The following is a 24,984-nucleotide window of genomic DNA, read 5'->3' on the forward strand; positions in this document are numbered from 1 at the left end:
TCAAGCTCTTCTGAGTGATTTCTAATTGGTCAGCTTGGTATCCTAAGAAGACAGCATGGAAATGAGATGGAAAAGGTGGATTAGGAAGAAAAATGTTTCTCTGCAGGGCAAAGCAATTTCTGAGGGGTGTTTGGGAGTGATGGACCTTTCTTTAAGGATCCCGCTGTGCTGTGATTCCTGTTATTCTATGAGAAGGAAATACAACAGAATTTCAGAAGACCCAGCTGCAAATATTCCATGTGCATAAATTTATTTTAAATTTTATTGCATCACATTATACAAGCATTAAACATGGCTTCATGTTGATGACTATTTAAATGTGAAAATTCATCATTCACGTCAGTACCTTTTGGCTATTTACAAGTAAGGAATTTTTATGTACTTTATATATCTCTGTATTTGTATGTACATATGTAAGAATACATGACTGTACATATGTACACACAGAAATCTATGGCCATACAGATAGCTATAGATATGTCATATATAATAATCTCAGAAAGATCTGAAATTAAAAAAAAAGAAAGTTGTAAACAGGGTCTTGTTTGTATTGTTTGGTGACATGGAATTAGGACCGTATGATGACATTCTAGGAATGTGTGTCCAGGTGTCCAAATCCCCTTTTTAGCCCAGTGTCTGTAAAATTCACATGGGATAGAATGCAAAAAAGGTAGCAAACAGGCTGAAAAACAGGCCCAGTATATAAGTTCCCCGTGGTTTTAAAAACTTGAGAGTGTAACTGCCCATGATGTGCATGCTTGCTTGGTCAGGAATGGTCTATGAACAGATAGCAAGTGTGTGCAGGACTGCAATGTGACTTCCCAGGCAGTCCTTTAAGACCCCCTGCTGCTGCCGATGTCTGCGACATGCACTGCGGTTGCATTTTAGTCATTCACGTGAATGTGCTTTTGCACAGCCAGGAGAAGTAAACAGAATTCAGGTCCTTGGACTGGAAATGAACAATTACCTAGAAAGAGAAAAGAAGGCATTAAACTCCTGCGTATGCATGACAGCTTAAGAATACACTGTGCAATGGTTTGTACTTACCATAAATCAAAGGCATTCAAAGAATTTGTAACCCCCAAACTGAGTCATGTATATTATAAATATTATTGTGCCTACTTTACAGACTGAATCAGAGAGGCAGCCTGAAGCAAGGTGACATCCTGCCAACTGTCGGGGGAATAGAGACAGACAGGCAACAATACTACACCTTTAAGCAAAAATTAGAAATGGTCTCATTAGGGAAAAAGCAGCCCATAACAATAAGGCCAGAAGAATCTCCCAATTGGTTACTGGCCGTGCAGCCCAGCGAACCTGAGATGTGGATAATGCCACTGCCTGTGCCTTGGTCTCTGGCCACTGGAGCTCCCAGGAGCAATTCTTTTCACTAATGTCTGCCTCCTATGTCAACCAAAGCGATAGTCAGCCTTTCTCCTCCAGAGCCAGAAGAGAACATCAGAATGGGTAAGGGGAGTAGGGACATGCAGTAAATTATAGAATCCCAGAAGGTTAAAGCAGGACAGGCTCTTAAAGTATTGTTCAGTCCAACTCCTTTACTTTTGCAAATGTATCATTTCCATATGAATGTTCAACCCCAGGTCACATAGATAGAGAATGCAAAAAGCCAGGTCTAGAATCTGGTAGACTACAACACAGTGCTTAACAATACCAATCCCGTATAATATTCTACAGCATTTTATTGTTTTGTAAATGTTTCACGTACAGTGCCTATATGAACTGCATGTTAGTTCTGCCAAATAAGCAGGCTCAGAAAAATTAATTTTCCCAAAGTCACATAGCCAAATAGCAGACCTGGGAAATAGCAAAATGCTAAGTAGCGAAACATTTCTTGCCTTTCGAAAGGCCAAGGTCTACTTTGGAATTGAGAGTAGGGCCTCTGGGCCTGGAGTCTAGGTGACTGCCAAGTCTACCTTCCTATCCAACTTATAGTAACCTCCTGGACTCTTATCACAGATCTGGCTTGATACAACTTCACTAATTTAACAAACATCTCTGCAGATATCCATCTTAACCTATACAAAAAGTGAAAAATATTTTTTTTTCCTTGTATATCTCGTTTTTCTTTTAGAGGCTGAATTTTGGAAAATATTTTCAAAGTTATTCTTCAAATAAGTAGAGAGAAATGAAGGGCAAGGAAGGCAAAAGAAATGCTACACTTAGATTCAAAGAGTATCAAAACTGAGAGCTTGTCTAATCATTCCATCTCTGAGGAGACTGAGGCTCAGAGAAGTTAAGTGACTTGTCCAGGGACACACAGCTAGTAATTGACTTGCTAAGAGAAGGTTTCAGAAGAACTCTTTGATAAGACATGTGGAAACATTACTGAACTTTCTTACAATGTTTTTAACCTTAATCCATCCAAGCTTTATTAACTGAATGTGCATTTAATGGGTGCCATGTGTTTAACACAGCTAATTGGAGGAAATAAATTACCATCCATAGAATCTTTCCTCAAGATGCTTACAATTGTGCTAGGGAAGCCTGATAACTATTTGAAAATCATAAATTAGCAATGCAGATCAATATATGTCAATACATGTACTGATACAATAATAGAGAAATTTATGAGTAGTGAGTCTTGATGGGCCGATGAGCCTCTTACAGGGTATGGCATGACATGAATTAGCCCGGGAGGAAACAATAAACAGTGATGGAGGGAAGGCCACCCCAGGTGAGATGAAAAGGTGACTTTACCAGAAAGAAAAGGCATGTTGCCCTGGGGATATTAAAGTGAATAGCCAGGCTGGAGTGGAAGGAAAAGGAAGGCTAATTTCAGGGGACACCAGGCTAACTCATGAGACCTTGACTGCTGGGCCAGAGTGTGGCATGGAGGCAAAGAAGAGTTGCGGGAGTTGTATGCGAAGGGAAGATGAAGTTAACTTTGCAATTAAAGTATGAAACGAGCTGGTTTTGGAAGCTTCTGCGGAGTTGTTTTGATCCCTATCAGTAGAACAATGGCAAGCTTTGACTCAGGGAGTTGGAAGCGCCCTCTCCCAATCCAAGAGAGGTTTCAGACCATGAGCATACCTCTCACCGACCTGGTCACGGCCACTCATTGTGGTGTGCTTTTCCGTTTTTCTTCCTCTCTTTTCGTTCCTTCTGGAGACGCTCTAGTTCTGCTTCATACATCATCTCCTGAATCAAGTACTTCTCTCTCCTCATTCGGTCTCTTAGATCTTTTGGGAGGTCTGGGATCAGATATGAAATGAGGTGCTTTATACAAAACACGAGGTGCTAAAAACACAGAGAACACAATAGTCAGGTCTACTGTCCATCCTCAACTGGAAAGAGCTCTGGCGGGTGGTTCACGAACTCTCTTGTTCCAGCAATATGGAGCTTCTGGAGTACCTGGAAAGTAGGCTGAGGCCAGGGGAGGTGGGTATTGGCAAAGAGGATCTCAGGGATAGGTGAGGACTGAACTTGGTCTGATGGTACCACACAGGAGTCAGAAAAGGAGATGGAGAAGAAATGGTCAAAAAATGCAAAGGAGAGTCAGTAGCACGTACACTGTGGAATCAGAAAATCCGTCAAAATTTTTTATCTTTTACTAAAGAGCTTTCTGTCTACCTAAGCATAAGTCACTCTGGGCCCCAATTTGCTCATCTATAAAATAAGTATTGTGAAAATTGTAGAAAAATGTTTAAAGATGCTCTGTGGATTTCTAAATGCTCTGCTAATCTGGATTGCAAGAATTATAAATGGGCCTAGGGCTGTAATCATTCAGGAAGAAACTTTTTTTTAGCAGGGAGTGGGGTAAACACAAATTCTTTGCCCTAAATACTAATACCTGAAACTCTAGAATCACTGTCACTTCTGTTCACCTATATGATGGTGACCACTAAGTACCAGATGACAATTTAAAGGCCCTTAGAATTCTAAAGTATTAAATAAAGATTAATCATGTCCAAATGACACCATTAAGTATTCTTAGTTTTACTGAAATGTTGGTAAATTTGGTAATTCATGGTAGCTTATGATCTTGCCAATTAAGAGGATTTTCTGATATAGTTCTAGTATTTTTAAAAATAACAATATATTGAAAAGGAAAGTTCTACTCGAGAAACCAAATAACAATTTAACGCAATGCCTTTTCTATTTTGTTTAAAAAATTTTAAGACAGTGATGGGTTAAAAATTTCTTTAAAGAGGGACTCAGCCATTGATAAGTTAATTCATAGGGAAGAACAGCTTAGTATTGTCTTCTCTTGGTTCCTTGGAGTGAAGGGGAAAAAAAAGTGATGGAATAGTTTCAAGGAGGTATAGGAAGCTTCTAGTCCAAACCAAAGGGCAGCCTTGGCTTGCATTGATTTGGCTTTAATATATGTGACAGGAGATAAAATTCCTATGAGTACAGTTATAGAAACAAACTATTTTTAGCAGCAGTTTTCTTAAAAGATGAAAATAGATAATATATTTTTATCGACACACAATACATGTAATTACTAGGTAGATTTTGCTTTATAAGTCTATTCTGAGTCTTAGGTCATTAATAGTTATTTGTGTACTTGAACATAAGTAATGTCATGATGATACACAACCAGAAACTACCACTTGTAATACCCAGTTCAATGATTTCCAAACTATGGTCCTTGAACACCTGCATCAAGATCATCTTGGAGGGCCTGTGAAAGGCAAACTGCAGAATCTTGAAGTGGGACGAAAAAAATCACAATTTGCCCAGTGATTCCTGACTTATTCATTAATAATCAACAACAAGGGACTTCCAAATATTTCTTGGAAAATCCAAAGACTTTAATTAAAGGGAAGAAAAAGTTTATATAATATCATTATACCACATCTGGACACAAACAATCACATTGAAAGTTCTCAAAATACATTCATTACTGTAGTTACTTCATTGCGTCAAAGGATATAAAGGAATCGGTTGAGAAAACTTACCTCAAACACAATGATAAAAGCCAGGCGAGCAGCGAGGACGTGCCAGAACTGCAGTGTGTAGCCGTAGGGTACCAGTGAATGAGGAGGATCACGGTAGTCTCGGTATCTACAAATGTACAGCACAGGGTTGCATTCCAAACTGTGACTGTCCCAACTCCCAAATCGCGTTCATTCCCACAATGTAGCTCTTATTCATGAGAGAAAAGCTTAGAAAGCCTCTGTATACTACTAGACATCTGTCGTTTTATTTGCCCAGCATTTCTTCTGATAAAAGAATCTCTCTTCTCCTCTGGGGAATCATCTATGTGGGTCGGACAGAGTTTGTCCCCTTCCCTGACCCCGACTCTGAACGTAAGCCAGACTGGATCAGTGAGACTCATCACCAGGACTGCTGCTAGGATGATCACTTAGTGAATTATCACTAAGCCCACAGAAAGTTAAAAACCTAGAGCTGCTGGTGGCCATCACGAACTGTAGAGAGCGCCTGGTTGAGAATAAAATCAACAAATCAAAACGGCCAGCAGAGAGGCAGTATCTGGATGACACTGCTGGAGCCTTGAAATCCAGCCAGGTTTCTGGCTTTCCTACTCTCTCAAGTCATTGTACCATAAAGTCAAGTTTCTTTCTAGAGAATTCCTTATTGCTACCTTAAGGAATTAAACTTCGACGACGCCAATGAGTTCGGCTGTCATCTGCTTCGCTGCCTGCAGCTCCAGAATTACTCATTTTGGAAAGCACACTGGAACCAAGTTTGAGGTGTGCCGGACTGATATGATCTTAGGTAATTCATGAAGCTTCTCTGGACATCAGTTTTCCCTGTCATCAAAATTAGAGTCTTCATCTCACCCTGCTCTAAAATTTGGACTCTTTTTTTCTTGTATGATTTTGCAGATGATTGTGGCAAGTGGAGCTCTGTGTTCATGCTCCAGCCTATTCCTGATCCCGCTGGCCTTTCCATGAGGCAGAGTTTCGAGGGAGGGCCACGCTCCGGTGTCATTTGTGCCCCGAGTCTCTGATTTTGGTGCAGTGCTATTTATTTGCATAATGACTGGCTACATGTTCCCTGGCACTTCTACAAAGAAAACACTCCCCTGTTCTGCTGTAAAAACAGCCAGGAAGCCAAGCTTCAAAGCCAATTAAATCAAAGTTTTATTTCTCTAATCTTCTAGTTTAGTACCTTCGAAGACACTATGTCACCCAGTGGCATTAGTGTTTGGAGGAATTTTTTCAAGTAAGTCAGAGTTGTTTTCAGAAAGTAACACTTTTCATTTCTTGTCTTCAATTTTACATGAGGGAAAAGGGGGATGTTCCCTTTTGATTTCAGTTAGCGCATTCTCTAAAGCTGCTTTTACTTCTCAGGAAATGGATGACTGCCTTGCAAACATTTTTCTAGCACCAGGTACAGTTAACTCCCATGATAAAAGTGTATATACATTTGACAGAATGATAAGTGAACCTCATGTAACCCCATTCAAGTTCAGCCTTAGAACATGGCGAGTGGCTTAGAAATGCCTCCCCGGCGATCTCAGACACCCCGAGAGGTACTGCTGTAGCAATCTTCTGCTTTTCTTTATAGTTATACTACTTATGCAAGTGTGCCTAAATAAAATAGTGCTCAGTTTTGTATGGTTTGAACTCTATATAAATGGACTCATACTGTATGAGTTATCTGTGATTACATCTTTAATTATTATGCAATTTATTTTTGAGTTCTCAATTCTATTCCATTTTCTATTTGTTCACTCTGACACTACTACACAGATTAATTTCTCTGATTTTATACTATATCTAACATAAGATAAATCTCTACTTTGTTCTTCAAAAGTGTCTTAACTATTCTTGAGCCTTTGCATTTCCGTGTAACATTATTTTGCACAGAAGTGGCTTAATCATAATTCTTATAACCTTCTTGGTCTAATATTCTTATTTTCTCTAATTTTTACATTTACTTAATACTTATATAATGAACTCTCATAAATCCACCACGGGACCCAAGAATGAAAACAGGAACTTATATCTACCTACCATTGTGCTCCTCCATCCCTTTCTCTTATCCTGAATTTCATTTTTATAATTAACATATTTACGTATATATGAGTATATTCGTGTTTTAATATTATACTGTATAGCTTTGTTTTTGAAATTTCTAGAAAAGATGTTATACTGTATGTAATCTTCTGAGGTTTGCTTTTTTCCTCACTATCACGCTACGAAGATTCATCCGTGCTGCTGCATGGAGTGAATTTAGTTCCGCTGCTATAAAATAGAGCCTAGTATGAATATATGGTTGTTGTTTTATGTAGTGTACGTTTAGATTTACACTCACAGGGCTCGTCATTTCTCTTTAACTTCTCTAACCATGTAAGGTCTTGAAAAACAAAGCTCCAGTCTATCCAGTTCAGTAAATGCTCTTTGGATAAAAGTCCCAATCCTCTACCACTCTGGGTTCCACCTTTATTTACTATTAAATTTTTTTTCTTGCGATGAGAACTTTTAAGATCTGCTCCCTTAGCAACTTTCAAATATGAACACAGTATATATGATGATTATTAACTATAGTCATCAGGCTGTGCATTAGATCCCCAGGACCTGCTTATTTTATAATGGGAATTGGTACATTTTGACTGTCTTCGCGCATTTTCCCCACCTCTCCCACACCCAGTGTTTGGTGACTACCAGTCTGTTCTCTGAATTTATGAGTCTAGGTTTTTCATTTGTTTTGTTTCTAGATTCCATATACAAATGAGATCATACAGTATTTGTTTTTCTCTGTCTGACTTATTTCACTTAGCATAATGCCTTCAAAGTTCATCCATGTTGTCACAAATGGCAGTATTTCCTTTTATTTTATGGCTGAGTAATATTCCATTGTGTGTGTGTATCACATTTTCTTTATCCATTTATCCATCAATGGACACTTAGATCAGGTTGTTTCTGTCACAGACATCATAAATAATGCTGCAATAAGCATGGGAGTGCAGATATCTTTCTGAGTTAGTGTTTTTGTTTTTCTTCAGAAACTGCTGGTTCACATGATAGTACTATTTTTAATTTTTTGAGACCCTTCCATACTATTTCCATAGTGGCTGCACCAATTTACCTTCCTACCAACAGCATAGAGTTCCCTTTACTCCACATCTTCACTAACACTAAAGTTATTTATCGCCTTTTGATAATAGCCATTCTAACAGGTGCGAGATGATAGCTCATTGTGATTTAGATTTGCATTCCTTGGTGATTATTGATGTTGAGCAACTTTTCATGTACCTACTTGTCTTCTGTATGCTTTCTCTGGAAAAATGTCTATTCAGATCACCTGCTCATTTTTTAATTGAATTTTATTTTTTTGTTATTGAGTTATATGAGTTCTTTATATATTTTGGATATTCGCCCCTTAACAGATATATGATTTACAAGTAGATTTTCCCCATCTTGTAAGTAGCCTTTTCATTTTTTTGGTTTCCTTTGCTGTGCAGAAGCTTTTTAGTTTGATGTGGTCCTACTTGTTTATTTTTCCTTTTGTTGCCTTTGCTTTTGGTGTCAGATTCAAGAAATCATCACCAAGACCAAGGTCAAAGAGCTTACCAGCTATGTTTACTTTTAGTTTTATGATTGCAGGTCTTATGTTCAAATTTTAAATATATATGGAGTTAATTTTTTTGTATGGTATAGATAGTAGTCTAGTTTCATTCTTTTACATGTGGCTGTCCAGTTTTCCCAATACCATTTATTGAAGAGATTGTCCTTTCCTCATTGTATATTCATGGCTCCTTTGTCATAAATAAACTGACCACATATGCATTTATGACCATTTATTTCTGGGCCCACTATTCTGTTTCATCGATTTTTATGTCTGTTTTTATGCCAATATCATACCGTTTTAATTACTACAGCTTTGTAATATAGTTTGAAATAAGAAAGTGTGATGCCTCCAGCTATGGTTCTTTCTCAAGATTGTTTTTGCTATTTGGGGTTTTTTGTAGTTCCATACAAATTTTTGGATTTGTTTGGAATTGTTAAATGTCATTAAGATTTTGATAGGGATTACAATGAATCCGTAGATTTCTTTGGGTAGTATGAACATTTAAAAAAAAATTTCTTCCAATACATGAGCATAAAATATCTTTCCATTTATTTGTGTTGTCAATTGATCAATGTCTTATAGTTTTCAGTATATAGGTCTTTCACCACCTTGGTTAAATTTATTCTTAAGTATTTTATTCTTTTTAGTGCAATTGAAAATGGGATTATGTATTTAATTTCTCTGATAGTTTGTTAATTATAGAAACAACTGATTTTATATACTGACTTCGTATCTGCAGCTTTACTGAATTTGTTTTTTAGTTCTAACAGTTTTTTGTAGCCTTTTGTAGCATCTGTAAATAGTGACAGTTTTACTTTTTCCTTTCTGGTTTGTATGCCTTTATTTCTTTTTCATGCCTAATTGCTCTAGCTAGATCTTCCAGTACTGTGATGAATTAAAGTGGCAACTTCCTTGTCTTGTTTCTGATCTTAGAGGAAAAGCTTTCAGCTTTTCACCGCTGAGTATGACATGAGCTGTAGGCTTGTCTGGTAATCATAAGCAAAAATCTAAAGTAGATACACAATATAAAGAGAAAGGAATCTGAGCACACCACTAAAGAGTCATCAAACCACAAAGGAAGAGAGCAAGAGAAGGAATAGAGAAGAACTACAAAACAGCCAGAGAACAATGAACAAAATGGCAATTGGTACACATTTATCAATAGCTACTTTGAATGTAAGTTGACTAAACTCTCCCATCAAAAGATAGAGTGGCCAAATGGTTAAAAAATAAGACCCATCTAAATGCTTGTGGTTACCATAAGGCTTACATATAACAACTTGTATTTATAGCAGTCTATTTTAAGTTGATAACAACTTAAGTTGGATCGCATTCTAAAGCTCTATATTTTTACGATCCTACCACGTTTTATGTCACAATTTAATCTTTTTATCTTATGTATCCTTTAATTATTGTAATTATAATTATTTTTACTACCTTTGTCTCTTAACCTTCTACTAGCTTTGTAAGTGATTATTCCACTACCTTTTCTATATATTTACCTTTACCAGTGAGATTTATAGTTTCGGTTGTTTTCTTAATACTAATTAGCATCCTTTTGTTTCAGCTTAAAGAAGTCCCTTTAACATTTCTGGTAAGGCTGCTCTAGACATGATGAGCTCCTTTAGCTTTGCTTGTCTGGAAAACTTTCAGTTCTGAAGGTCAGCTTTGCCAGGAAGAGTATTCTTGGTGGAGACTTTTTTTCTTTGAATACTTTGAATATATCATGTTACTCCCTTCTGGCCTGCAAAGTTTCTGCTGAAAATTTTCTTGAGAGTCTTATTAGGGTTCCCTTGTATGTATGTAACAATTTTTTTTTCTTTTAATATTCTCTTTTTGTCTTTAACTTTTGATACTTTTATAATACCTTGCTGTGGGTCACTTTGACTTTATTTGTAACTCTCTGATCTTCCTGGATCTGGATGTCAGGGTTACAGCCCCAGAGATTATGTTTTCATTGGTCTAGGTCACAGCCTGGTCAAGAGAGCTAAAAATTCTCCAGGGGATTTTAATGCATATTAAGGTGGAGAACCGCTGCTTTAAACCAACTCAGTCAGCAAGGGCTGACTGAGCCAAACTGCCCCACGGCAGAGCCAGCCCATCTTGGGCTAAGAGTGCCACGCTCACCTGCAGTACTTGAGAGGGGTCCCCGAGAACTCACTGCCATCGGATTCAGGCTCAGATCGATTCTCAAAGTCAGAAATTCGAAACACGGACAAGCTGGCGTTCACATAGCCAACCATGCACCTAAAAGAGAAAGCAAATTCTATAATTAAAACTCTGATCACCTCTGCATCTGATTCAGTAAAGGCTCTATTTCCTAGAATTCCTTACAGTTTTAAGTGCCTTTAGCTGGTCTTGCCTTGTTAGAAGCACTCAATTTAGGATACGCTGAAAAACCCTGGGTTTGTTTAATCAGGAACAAGTTATTTCTTTTGTTCTAGTCCTTTTTGTGTGGAATCATCATACAGAAAATCACTACCCCAGTGAATGCTTCAGTGAAATAGGTGAAATACAGCATTGCATAACCAGCATAAATAATTGGTAAGTCACTGCATCTCTCACTGATTACATAGACACAGAGAGATGATACATATGCACATACAGACACCTTCATTAATGAATATCTATGCTGTCATAATGCTCTGAATATGACTGGTGTGAACATGGTGCCCCCTCTCCAACTCACATCCCACGGTGGTCTGAATAGACAATATTCCATATTCCCGGAATGTATCATATGCTTCATGTCTCTGCACAGGATGTATTTTCTGTTAAGATTCCCTACTCATTTCTTTAAAAGTGAAAATAGTGCTCACCTTTCAATGGCCAATTGAAATGCCACACCTTCTGGGAAGATGTCCTAAACCTCCATTCAGAAGACTCATTTCCTTCTCTCTACAGTGCCACTATGCTAATTTCATAATTGCCAAACAGCTTGTACTAGAGTTGTCTGCATATATGTATGTATTGCCCTTTGGACTGCAGTTTTGTTTTTTATTTTTGAAGCAGAGAAAGTGTCCTAGATATTTTTTGTATCTTAAGACCTAGAACAGTCTCTTCAGTGTAGTGAATTCAATTGCTTTGACTGGAGGAAAACTAAAGTACCAGAGATTCCATCAAGGTCTCGAGAATGGACCAGGAATAAAACTATTGCCTGGATCCCCAGGGATTATACGGTTCTTGAGAATGTGGATTTCATTCTATACCAAGGGTCAGTATATTACAATACTAAATGCTTAGGGCTTTGAGTTCAAATTGTAGGCCTGCTACTTCCTAGGCATGTAATCTTAGAATATTATTTAACTTCTTTAAGTGAGAAAAGTCCCCACATCATAGGGTCATTGTGGGGATTAAATGACATGATGTATACAAAGTAAGTGGTATAGTGTTTAGCCTATAGCAAGATTGTAATACATGTGAGTGGCTTTTATTCATTTTATTTATTTCTGGCACCTAACAGAAGGCTGTTAATAATTACTGATCGAATGAATAAATTATAAACTTCAGACTTTATTACCTGGTGTGATTATCCCAAGTTGCTGAACACCAAACCAAAATAATGACATGAACACAGTTCTGAGAGCACATGGGTTCTATATGTTGTCTTGCTCAAGACAAATCACTGGTTTTATCATGGCCTTAAAAAAAGTGGAAGGACCCATTTATCAAGTCACTTATGGGTGAAATAAATAGTGAGCGAGCATGTAACATGCCTTAACCCAACTGGCAGCAGGCCTGCCCTACTACTTGAAATGGTGATTTGGAATTACGTCTCCCTCATCTATGAACTGCCTAGAACATGACATGGAAACAAATTAATGCCTTGATGATTATTAGCTGTCTCAGAGAGGGAACCAGTTTTCGTGAAATACAAAAAGTAGCAGTCTTTTTAGGAGCCGTGGAAAGGGAAAGGTGCAAAAAACAGGCCCAGCATTGACATGAAATAGTCACACCCCTCCTGCACTCTTTTCTCACCAAGTGGCCCTGAGCTTTATTGAGACTGAAGCTGCTGTCTAATGGCTACTCCTCAAGCAATTGAAAAAAATCTAAATTGAAATGAAATGCCTGTTTCATAGATGGAACATCCTACCCTCAAAATAAAGAGGATACATCTTTAAATGATTTATTAAGCATTTTCATATTATAAGTCCAAGTTGAATATGTCTCTTTAGTGGATGTATACTCCTGGATACAAAGCACTACACATGGACAGAGTACATACAGATATAGTTATCAGCTGTGAAGTTTTCTTTCCATTTAATTTCCATAATATGGAAGGAGCTAATACTGAACTGTCTAGGCATTGCTCTAATTCTTTTCACTAGAATGGAATTTTAGCTTACCAATATCAAATAGTTGAGATGGTCATCAATTTAAGAAAATTAGATTCCCCACATTTTGCCATGTGAAGTTCAGCCAAATGGCAATCATGTGTCAGCTCATGACCTACTATTGCAGCAATAGATCCCATGTCTATCACTCATTTTGCTGGCAGGAGATCCACATAGCGTCTCTGTGACACACCGTCACCCCCAAGTCTCATAAAGACAACTGATAATCAGGGAGAAGTGAGCGGTATGGAGGAAAAATATATCAGACAAAGGAAGAGTTTCCCATGAATATAAAATAATGAAGTCAGTTTTCTTATGGGACTGGTAGATGGCCTCTGAAGGCATTTTCAAGAAAGGAGATGCAGAAAAGGTCTTATGTAAAGGTAGCATTGTTTGAATTAGGATACATATCTCTTCTAAGGAAGATCTTGGGAGAAGATCACATTTAACTGTGAGAATTCTGGTTTTACAATCATTACTTTCTAATCCTTTACTAAAGGCAGAAAAGGATAAACTAGTGATCATTATAATCAGTTTCAAGGCAAAGAACAGAACCAGAAGTTAACTTCTGAATTTATAGATTACAGATAAAACTCACTGTAGAGTGTCTTTGAATTTTGCTACTAAATTTTCCTCTGATGTTTTAGACATTGTGACTCAAACAGCATGGGGATAGGAATCAAAAGGTGAAAGAGCCAGGGGAAATAAGGTCGGCTTTATGCATTAAAGTCAAACATGCTTTATAGATTACAAATGACTATTTATAGATTAATTTATAGATACATTCATTTATAGGTGGTATATTAGGCTAATGAGGGCAGAAGAAAGTTGACTTCTGACTTGTTGCAATAAAAATGTCAGACATGAAAAAGGAAGATCTCGAATAAGTTTTATTTTTAAAAATATAACTGCAAATTATTATGGTATTTAATTGCTTTATAGTTTGTATAAATATTCATAGTTCATTAAGATATTTGTGGTTCATTCTGTGAAAACTTGAGCATTGTGTCCTTGATCAATTCTTTAACTCCTTATAATATCATTATCTCCAGGAAAATTAGTTTTAATTTATATCACTAAATCAGGTTCATACTTCATAATAATTCTAAAGCCTGCATATATCCTTAGAGAATGTTCCAAAACTTTAGCCCATGTCTACTTGATAACAGAGCAATTAGTTTACTGCATTCAGTGGGTGATGGTGGTGGTGAGGGAATCATATTGGTTATTTATTCTCTCTGGAAAAAATTTTCACTTGTTTAAATTTTTTATTTTTCAATTATAGGCTACAAACAATATTTTATTAGTTTTAGGTGTACAACATAGTGGTTAGACATTTATATAACTTAGAGTGATCACCCCAATATGTCTAGTACCCATCTGACACCATACATAGTTATTATTATTGACTATATTCTCTTTGCCGTACTTTAGATCCTCTGACTATTTTTGTAACAGGAAATCTGTACATCTTAATTTCTTTCATCTTTTCTACCCATCCTCCCAATCCCCTCTCATCTTGTAATCATTAATTTGTTCTCTGTATCTATGACTTTGTTTCTGTTTTGTTTGTATTTTAGATTTCACATACGTGAAATCATATGGATTTGTTTTTCCTGACTTTTTTCACTTAGCATAATACTGTCTGGGTCCATCCATGTTGTCACAAATGGCAAGATTTCATTCTTTTTTATGGCTGAGTAATATTCCATTGTATATATGTACCACCTCTTTATACATTCATTTATTGATGGACACTTAGGATGCTTCTATATCTTGGCTATTGTAAGTAATGTTACAATAAATATAGGAGTGCAGATACCTATTCAAATTAGTGTTTTGAATTTCTTCAGGTAAATACCCAAAGGTGGATTGCTGGGGCTTATGGTAGTTCTGTTGAATTTTTTGAGGAACCTCTATACTGTTTTCCATAGTGGCTGCACCAATTTGCAATCCCACCAATAGTGCACGAGAATTCCTTTTTCTCCACAACCTCACCAACACCTGTTGTTTGTTGATTTATTGAAGATAGCCATTCTGACAGGTGTGAGGTGAAATCTCATGTTTTAATTTGCATTTCCCTGATTAGTGCTATTGAGCATCTTTTCATAAGTCTATTGGCCATCTGTATATCCTCTTTGGAGAAATGTCTATTCAGGTCCTCTGCCCACTTTTTTAAAAATCAGATTGTTTGTTCGTTTATTTGTTTTTGGTGTTAAGATGTATGAGTTCCTTATAAATTTTAAATTTTGGATATTGGCTCCCTACTGAATGTATCACTGGTAAATATCGTCTCTCATTTGGTAGATGGTCTTTTCATTTTGTTGATGGTTTCCTTCACTGTGCAAAACTCCAGTCTGATGTAATTGCACTTACATATATATTGATATGATCATATAATTTTCATCCTTTATTTTATGAGGAATATCACATTAATTGATTTGCAGATATTGAATCAGCCTTGCATACCAGAAATAAATTCCATTTGATTATGATATATGATCTTTTTAAGGTTTGCTGAATTTGGTTTGCTAATATTTCGTTGAAGATTTTTGCATCTATGTTCATCAGGTGTATTGACCTTTTTTTTTTTTGGTAATGTCTTTATCTGGTTTGGTATCAGGTTTTTTTTTTATGCATTACCTGATATTATCATATTCTAATAGAAGTTTGGGAGTCTTCTATTCATTTTGTTGTTGTTGTTGTTGCAGTAGGTAATTCTTTGAATGTTTGGTAAAATTTAATCATGAAGCCATCCGGTCTAGGGCTTTTGGCTTTATTATTGAAATGATTTTGTTAATAGTTATTGGTTTATTCAGATTTTCTGTTTCTTCCTGATTCAGTCTTGGAAGATTGCATATTTCCAGAAATTTACCCATTTCTTCCATGTTGTCCAATTTGTTGGCACTAATTGTTCATAGTATTTCGTAATAATTCTTAGTTTTTCTATGGTGTTTGTTGTCATCTCTTTTTCATTTCCTATTTTTCTTTGGTTCTTTTTTTTTTTTATTGGATCTGGCTAACATTTTTTGTTTGTTTTCAAAGAACCACCTTTTGGTTTCAAATTATTTCATTTGTTTCCACTCTGATTTTTATTTCCTTCCTTCTATTCACTTTGGGCTTTGTTTATTCTTCTTTTTCTAGTTCCTTTATGTGTAAGTTTAGATTATTTGAGATTTTCTTGTTTCTTGAAATAGGCCTGTATCATTTTACATTCCTCTTAGAATGGCTTTGGCTATGTCCTGCAGATTTTGGGTTGTTGTGTTTTCATTTTCATTTATTTCAAGATACCTTTTGATTTCTTCCTTGATCTCCATCCATTTTTTTAGTAGCATGTTATTTAGCATTTCAGTTTTATTTATAGAATTGATTTCTAGTTTCATACCATTGTGATTGGTGAAGATGCCCGATATAATTTTGGTCTTCTTAAATTTATTGAGTCTTGTTTGTGACCTCACATATGTTCTCTCTTGGAAAAATGTCCCACGTGCACTTTAAAATAATGTATATTTGGATTTTTCTTGAAATAGTCTAAAAATATCAAGTACATCTGGTCTAATGTGTCACTTAAGGCCACTGTGTCCTTGTTGATTTTCGGTCTGGATTATCCATTGATTAGTGGGGTGTTAGTCTCCAACTCTTACTGTCATTCTCTCCCTTTATGTCCATCAATATTTACTTTACATAATTAGATGCTCCTACATTGTGTGCATAGACGTTTACAAGAGTTATATCCTCTTGTTAGAATCATCCCTTTACCATTATGAAATACACTTCTTTGTTTCTTCTTATGGTCTGTTCTAAAGTTGATTTTGTCTAATATAAGCATTGATACCCAGCCTTTTTCTTTCCATTTGCATGAAATATTTTTTCCATTCCTTTATTCAGTCTGTGTGTTTTGATCTGAAGTGGTTCTCTTGTAGGCAGCATATTTATGTCTTGGTTTTTTTTTTTTATGCATTCACCCACCCTATGTATTTCGATTGAAGTATTTAGTCTATTTACATTTAAAGCAATTACTGATAGGTATGTAGTTACTGCCATTTCTGAGCATTTTTGTAGTTCTGCTCTGTTCCTTTCTTATTCTCTTGCTCTCTTCTCTTGTATGTTGATGACTTTCTATAGTGTTATGTTTGGATTCCTTTCTCTTTATTTGTTGTACATCTCTTACAAATTTTTGGCCTGTAGTTACCACATGCTTCATATATACCAAGCTATGTTTATTGTAGTCTATTTTAAGTTGATAGGTGCTTAAGTTGGAACATATTCTAAAATCACTATAGTTTTTTATTAAACTTGTCCAGGTTTATAGTTTTTTTTCTTGTGTGTATGTGTTTATCCCTTAATTTATTTTTGTAATTACACATGATCTTCTAATTTTGTCTTTCAAGCTCTATACTAGCTTTAGTTGGTTGATCCACTGCTTTTACTATGTGTTTGTTTTTGTCAGTGAGAATTATTTTCTTATACATATTTTTGATCTTCTCTTTTCTACTTAAAGAAGTTCCATAACATTACTTGTAATACTGAGTTAGTGAGGATGAACTCCTTTTGCTTTTTATTGTCTGGGAAACTCTTTCTCTCTCCTTCAATTCTAAATGATAGCCTTGCAGATCAAGTAATCTTGATTGTAGATTTTTGCTTTTCATCACTTTAAATATTTTGTGCGAACCCCTTTTGGTCTGCAGCTTCTATTGAGAAATCAGCTGACAGCCTTATGGGAGCTTCCTTGTACATAACTTCTTTTGCTGCTTTTAAGATTTTCTTTGTCTTTAACCTTTGTCATTTTAATTATGTTGCATCTTGGTGTGGCACTCTTTGGATTCGTCTTGTTTGAGACTGTACTTTCTGGACTTGCATGTCTATTTTCTTCACTAGGTTAGGGAAGTTTTCAATCATTATTTCTTCAAAGAGGTTTCCAATCCCTTGCTCTTTCTTCTCCTGGTGCCCCTATAGTGCAAATGTTAGTATGCTTAATGTTGTTCCAGAGTTCCCTTAAATTATCCTTTTTTTTTTGGATTCTTTTTTCTTTTTTGCTGTTATGATCAGGTGTTTTCTGCTACCTTGTCTTCTAGATCACTGATTCAATGCTCTGATTTATCTAATCTGCTATTAACTCCCTCTAATGAATTTTTCATTTTAATGACTGTATTCCTCATTTCTGACTGTTTTTATTAATGGTTTCTATCTCTTTATTGAGGTTCTCACTGAGTTCATCTATTCTTCCCCAAAGTTCATTGAGCATCCTTATAACCAGTGTTTTGAACTGAGTATCTGGTAGATTGCTTGTCTCCATTTCGTTTAGTTCTTTTTCTAGAGTTTTGTCCTGTTCTTTCATTTAGAACATGTTTGTCTCCTCATTTTGGCTGATTCTCTGTGTTTGTTTATATATATTAGGTAGACTTGCTACCTCTCATTCTTTGTAGAGTGTCCTTATGCAGTAGGTGTCCTATAAGGTCCAGTGGTGCAGTGTCCCTAAGCCGGGTGCTCCAGCATTGTCCGTTGTGTAGGTTGTATGCCCTCTGTTGTAGTTAAGCCTTGATTACTATTGGCACATCAGTGGGCGAGACTGACTTTCAAGCTGACTAGCTGTGAATATGGCTGTGACTATAGTAGAAAACCCATTGTATGGAGGTTGACCTCACAGAGTGGGAGCTGTATTAGTGGGGCTCTGGTACCAGCTGAGTCTGCCCTTTGGCTGTGTCATTTGTGAAACTGATTGGGTGGTGCTCTGGTGTGGTCTGAAGTCAGCCACGGGGTGTGCTGATTCTGGACGCTGTTTGGAGGGTGCTCCAGTGTAGGCCAAAGTTAGCTACCATTTGTGCCCAGCTTGAGGTCACCTGGTGGGAGCTACAAAGTGATCAGAGGTTGGTTGCCACTTGTATTGGGCTTCGAGGCACTTGGGAGATGCTGCGGTGTGAATTGAGGCTGACTGCCACTAGTGCTATGCATAAGATCCTTTAGTGGGCACTACAATGTGAGCTGAGGCCAGCCGCTTCTTGTGCCAGGATTGTGGCTGCTCAGCTGAAGCTCTGTTCCAGGCTCACACTGGCTGCAGCTTATGCTAGGCTTGGGGCTACATAATGGGAGTTACAATGCAAGTTCAGACTGGAGTTGGGGATGCTTAGCAAGATGTACAGGGCATACCAAGGCCAGATGTTGCTTGTTTGGAGTTTATGGACCTTTGAGAGATTTTAGGAAATTCTGCAATATGAGCCAAGGCAGGCTACTCCTGTGGAAAAGGCACTGGAAGCAGCTGGGATAGTGGGGCACAAGTCGGGTGGGACAGTTTTTCAAGGAATCACCTGTGATTCTGTGGGAAAACAGTGTCACTCAGGTTAAGGAAGAGCTCAGATTTGGCCCTCACCTGCACCTGCTGGCTGGGTGGAGGAAGGAGTCAACAAAGAAGCAATGGTGTCTGACAGAGCTTCCATCCCCAGAGATAGCCACCCTGGCCCTTCAGACCTCACCCTGAAGCCAGTCAATTCAGTTCCTCCCCATATGTCCGTTGCTTTTTGAGCTGCTGCCTCTGTGCTGGAGCCCAGTGAGTGTGAGTTTGTTAGTAAGTCCCTGCTCAGCCCCTCAAGAGGAATGCTTTGGACCTCAGGAGCCTTTTATTTCCCTCAGATAAAATCTCTGCTAGTTTTCACAGCCAGACATTATGGAGACTCTTCTTCCCAGCACTGATGCCCCAGGCTGGGAAGGGGCTAGGGCCCCTAGCTCCTCAGGTACCTCTACAGCCAACATAGCCCTTCTGATTCTTAATTGCTACACCGTGTGTGTGGGACCTACTTGTTCTGCATCTCTGCTCCTCCTACTAGTCTCAATGTGGCTTCTTTATATCCTTGGACTTCTGTTCATGTAGTGGTTCAAAATGATGGCTGTTCTATAATTTAGCTGTAATTTTGATGTCATGGGAGGAGGTAAGCACAGCATTTACCTATTCCGCCATCTTGACTAGAAATCAAATTTTCACTTTGTTGATTGAAATTTTAGCACTGGTTGACAAAACTATTTTATAGTACGCATCTTCAACTTCATAATTTCTGTCTCCTATGTCTGCTCAGAAGTAATTTTAGTTCTCTAAGTTCTTTTCTAAATGGCTCCTTTGAAGAGTCCCTGAAAGAGAAAGTGACTCCATTTTGCAAACAGTGAACAATCTCATCATGGGCGTTGGTCTAGGAATCAGTCCAGGCAGTCAAGAATGTCTTAAGAGGACAGGGTAAAAACATTTGAAAATTTTTTGTGTACCCATTGTATGGAGAACATTCGTTCAAACCACGGTATTGAGAATGTTTTTTCCATTATGCCACTGAAGACTCATTTGCTGGGCATCCATGAAAGTAGAGAGACTGTGATCAGAATGCACAGCCAGGAATAAATGAAACATACTATCATAGGGACAAGGGACATGTGAACTGAATGACCCTGGACATATGAATGAAATTCTCATCCATGGAGAAGCCAAGGAAAGCTATAGAAAGGCTAAAAATGCATAGAGGTAGCCTGGAGTGGTTGAGAAAAGTGATTGGTTTGTTTGAAATATTTTTGATTTAGGGTCAGTTTAAATTGAAATATGACATTTCCATAGCCAGATTAAACCATGAGAAGTGGTATTTGATTATGACCACAGATATTACCCCAAAAACCTATGACAATGCTGCTCCTCTGATTTCGGTCATCTCTGAAGTATTTCTAAATTGGAAAAAAAAGGTCTGAAAGGGATAATAGAGTAGATGGTAGAGCATAAAAATAAGCTTCATGAAGAAACATACAAATATTTATATCAGTAAATATTTGAAAACAAGAAAAATGACCAATGGATTAGAAGATAAAAGATAGATCTTTAAATTCTGAAAGTGGTAGAGGCTCTTAAATTACGAAGAACGGTTATTAAAAGCCTTGGAGAGTCTAATAAAACTGAATTAAGGAGGCTATTAGATAAATTTTTAAACACCATGAACATTTTTTAAAATGTAATAGGATGTTAAAATTCTAAAGTTTTGATTCACTGTCTACTGTGCATAAATGTTTCCATTTTACTTTTTAGTGCCCTCCCTCCCATACAAAACCAGTTTCACCAGATTTGGAACAGAGAAAACTGAAATAACCACTGGGATTTAACCCACAGGAAGTCTGTTAGACAAGCTAGATAACCACTTCCTGGCAAATGCTCCGAAGGCTGTGTAGTTCAGGGTGGAGAACACTGTGTGAGTCTAGGCTTTACCTTTGTGTGGGCTCCAACAGTTCCACTGCCTTCTGATTCTGGATTCAACCTCTCAATATCTTTCTGCTCCTCAAAGTGAGGGTAATAATGCATGTCCCACTCCCAGGGTTATTTTGAGAATCAAATGCAAAACATATGTGAAAGTGGTTTGAACAAAGGTAAGCTTTTGTAGGGTGAGTGAAGCAGAGAATGTTGACAACGGTTACAGGTAGAAAGAAATGTGTGGGTAGTACAAGGTAAGTCTTTAAATCTTGAAGTGAGATGGTATGCTCACTTAATGTTGCTAGATAATTAGTATTTAATGGCCACATGGTTATTGTAGTAAAGAACTTTATAGAAACTTCTTCAAATAGCTGGATTTTGAGCTTTATTGCATTTAATTATCCATACCTTAACACAGGAGTCCCCAACCCAACCAGTGTGTGGCCTGTTAGGAACTGGGCCACACAGCAGGAGGTGAGCATCAGGTGAGCAAGTGAAGCTTCATCTATATTTTCAGCTGCTCCCCAGCGCTAGCATCACCACCTTACCTCTACCTCAGGTCATCATCAGGTATTAGATTCTCATAGAAGCACTAGACCCTGGTGCCAGAAAAGTAAGGACCACTGCCTTAGAGCAGTTATATTGGATTCGTGAAATTGGACCTAGGTCAGGTGTGCATGAATTCAGTTGTCTTGATTCAGTGGCACTTTATTCCTTGGGGCTACTTCACCTATAGTGGTATAGAGCATGAATTAGTTTGGCTCAGACTAGAAAACAAGGAGGCAGGGCTGCTGTGTGAGTACAGCAGCCCCTGTGGGATGATTTCTGGGACACTGAAAAGACCCTATGGTCCCAACACACATCCCACACTGACCTACAGACACATAAATCCTGTAATTAGAATTAGATTATTTTGACATTAGCCAAGTAGGGATTTTCCTTCCATAAAAGTATGCTGAGACTTTTTGTCTTTTTTTCCAAGGCTGTAGCAATGGAAGTAGGGAACATGTTACAATTTTGCCTAGGCTTTCTCTGACCAAAAATACAGAGCCCTGGCTTTGGGAACCACTGAGGTGATAGCACAGAATGGAGTTCCCAGGGAGTTCCCAACTTGCCTGAGGTAATACAGACACTGGTCAGGTCAATAGCCTGGAAAGAAACATTCAGTTATTCCATAAATACTTACTGAGTATCTAGTGGGTACTTAGCACAGGGTTACATATTTCTCATGTAGAATTTGTAGAGACTACATATGATATAAGGAGAATCAGATTGTCACTATCCTTTTATAAACTCATAACAACGGCATAACTATACACTACAGCACATATCACTTTTTTTTGTTACACACATTAGCATACCAGACACTTCTGAATTTGTAGTGGTTCGTAGTGGGAAAATGATTAATTGTTGCTTTGTCATTGGATTCCATCTAAAACTTGTCTGACTTGTACGACCTCCATCCCTTCAGTAGATCAGGTTGTGTTTTCTTTGGCTGAAAGTGTTGTTATATTATAATTCTACCTTCCCCACTACAGGCCTTCTCATTCTAGGCTTGAGTCCCATGTATCTCAGTGCAGAGGCTTCTAAGATCCCAAAACCACATAATGGCAAGGCAATGGAGATTTCATGATGGTTTTACAGCAAACTTACTTTTGCCCAGCTTCTCCTTGGCCCGCACAAGGTCCATACTTATAAGCATACACCAAGCGAGGAATAAAGTCAGATGTTATCGCTATGACAAATGCATTTGTAATTACAGAGAGAATTCCAATGCCTTCAAGAATTCCATACCAAATTCCTATTCAAAGAGAAGTTTTGTATTAATTCCAGACACAAGAGGAATAAGTATGAAAACAACTGGGGTGATTAATTTTAATAGTCCTTTCCATGAGTTCTTTCATCTTCCTGTCATACAAATACACTTGCAATCAGGAGCAAGAATTTGTACTCATAAACACCTTGGCATTAAAGTTTGTTTTTTTTTTTTTTTTTTACTGGAAGTGCTAATGCTCATGACTTAAAAATTCTCAGGATCAGACATAAGTAGAGAATTCTGGTCAATGATAAGGCACCAAAACCCCATCTGATATGACTGGCACATGTGATGTCAATCTATTGCCAGTCTGGGAACTCCTCAGGGGTACAGAGAGGGTCCCTCTACTTCATCTCTGTGGGCACAGTTCCTGATGCACTGACCCAGGGTGGGTGCTCACTGAATGTGTGTTTGTTTCATATGGATGTTAAAAGACCACTGGGAGCCAAATACACCCACACTCAATCCTCTTCCCCACGCACTGGCTGAGGACCACCTGCTCGCTCTGTACTAAGCACTGGATACAGAAACAAATGAAAAAAAAAAAAAGTCTGATCTCAGGCAGCTTTGGAGAGGCTCCACTTGATTCAACTCAGCATTTCTAGTCAAAGACCAAAGGCCATCTCTACCTTTAGAAAAACAATCACGCTTCATTTGACTCAGGTAGACATTTAGGAAATAGCAAAACAAGTTAAGCAAATGGAAGATCTATTTTAAAAAGGCAAAAAATGGTCATCAAAATGTTAGATTCAAAAATCTTACGATAGACATAACCAAATGAAGAATCTATATAAGTACAAATTCTCTAGCACTGGAAATTATAAAGTTCCAAATAGGCAGCTTTACTTCTTATTTGATCTTATTTAAAACTAACATAATTATTCTTTTATAAGAGTTAGTTGAGTCATCTTACATGGAAACTGTAAGTAAAAATCCAAAGTTGGTGTCTATTTTTATTTTTTCTACCAGATGGTTAATATTTTTTAAAAAAACACTCAAATCCAACTTACCTATGTCTTTGGCCCTTGAAGCTAAAGGTCGCCTCCATTGTGTGACGAATTTGTAAGCATCAAGTCGAATTTCAATTATGTTATTCAGTAAGGCCAGAAGTGGTGCTAGAGGAAAAGCTGCCACAAAGATAGTTGTGAATCCGAACTGAAGAACTAGACAGAAAAAAGGAGAAAAAAAAAAGTGTATTGGTTTCCCATGACTGTTTTTAAAAGTCTGATACTCTGAGTGTCTCATCGTTTGAACCTATATTTTTTCTCAGTACAGAAGCACAGGGAATATCTCTTCCAGAAAGATGGCCAGCGCACTGGAAAAAGAAGCACTTCTGGGGCCTGGAAGCAGTGGCATCCTAGGAGCAGTGGTCGTACGTAAGGTCCAGATTTTGTTTTCTAGATACCCATATCTAATAAAGTAGCCAGGATTCCTTCAAGAAATGTTTAATTCTAGAGCTATGGTAGGGAAAATATAAGATGAGCGTGAAATATCCTGTGATGTCAGAAAGTTAGAAAGTGCTTGAAAAGTGATGGGATACAACAATAGGACACAGGACAAACTCGAAGGAGTTCCCAATGGCCAAGACTGGATCACTTTGTGCAACGATAACGATAGTGACAAATTTATATTCCTGGCAACAGTGTATAATGATTCCTTTTTCTCCATGTCCTCACCAACACCTGTCATCTCTTGTCTTTTGGGTAGTAGCTACTGTAACAGGTATGAGGTGATATCATGGTTTCATTGGCACTTCACTGATTGTTAGTGATGTTGAGCATCTTTTAATGTATCTGGTGGCCATTTGGATGTCATCTTTGGAGAAATAGTTAGTTCCTTTGCCATTTTAAATCAGATATTTTGTCATTGAGTTGTATGAGTTCTTTATATATTTTGGATATTAACCCCTTACTGATATATGACTTACAACACTTTTCTTCCATTATGTTGGTTGCCTTTTCATTTTGTTTTCTTTTGTTGTGCAGAAGCTTTGAGATTTGACATAGTCCCATTTGTAGAGTTTTGCTTTTGATATCATTAAGAAAATCGTTGCCAAGACCAGTGTTGAGGAACTTCTCTCTGTTTTTGTTTGAGTTTTATGATATCAGGTGTTGTTTGTC

At 37.4% G+C, this 24,984-nt stretch overlaps 1 protein-coding gene across 12 annotated transcripts in view; it reads right to left on the bottom strand.

Annotated features, from left to right (window-relative positions):
• Positions 1-225: 225 nt before the first annotated feature.
• Positions 226-24,984, bottom strand: part of ANO4 (anoctamin 4) — a 329,614-nt gene continuing 304,855 nt past the window's right edge. For 5 of the 12 annotated variants that reach the window (XM_039877985.1, XM_039877983.1, XM_039877981.1 and 2 more), the window contains 6 exons: positions 23,875-24,027; positions 22,702-22,849; positions 10,633-10,752; positions 4,923-5,028; positions 3,063-3,258; positions 237-967 (listed from right to left, as the gene is read on the bottom strand). In XM_039877985.1, the coding sequence (XP_039733919.1) occupies positions 3,067-3,258; positions 4,923-5,028; positions 10,633-10,752; positions 22,702-22,849; positions 23,875-24,027 (719 nt within the window). In that variant the 3' untranslated portion in view covers positions 237-967; positions 3,063-3,066. Of the gene's footprint in view, positions 968-3,051; positions 3,259-4,922; positions 5,029-10,632; positions 10,753-22,701; positions 22,850-23,874; positions 24,028-24,984 lie in introns of those variants that run through there. The other 7 variants (XM_039877984.1, XM_039877989.1, XM_039877979.1 and 4 more) reach the window with 4 other exon arrangements.

This window comes from Pteropus medius, unplaced genomic scaffold (genome assembly GCF_902729225.1).
Source record: "Pteropus medius unplaced genomic scaffold, Ma_sr-lr_union100, whole genome shotgun sequence".
NCBI classification, from domain to species: domain Eukaryota; kingdom Metazoa; phylum Chordata; class Mammalia; order Chiroptera; family Pteropodidae; genus Pteropus; species Pteropus medius.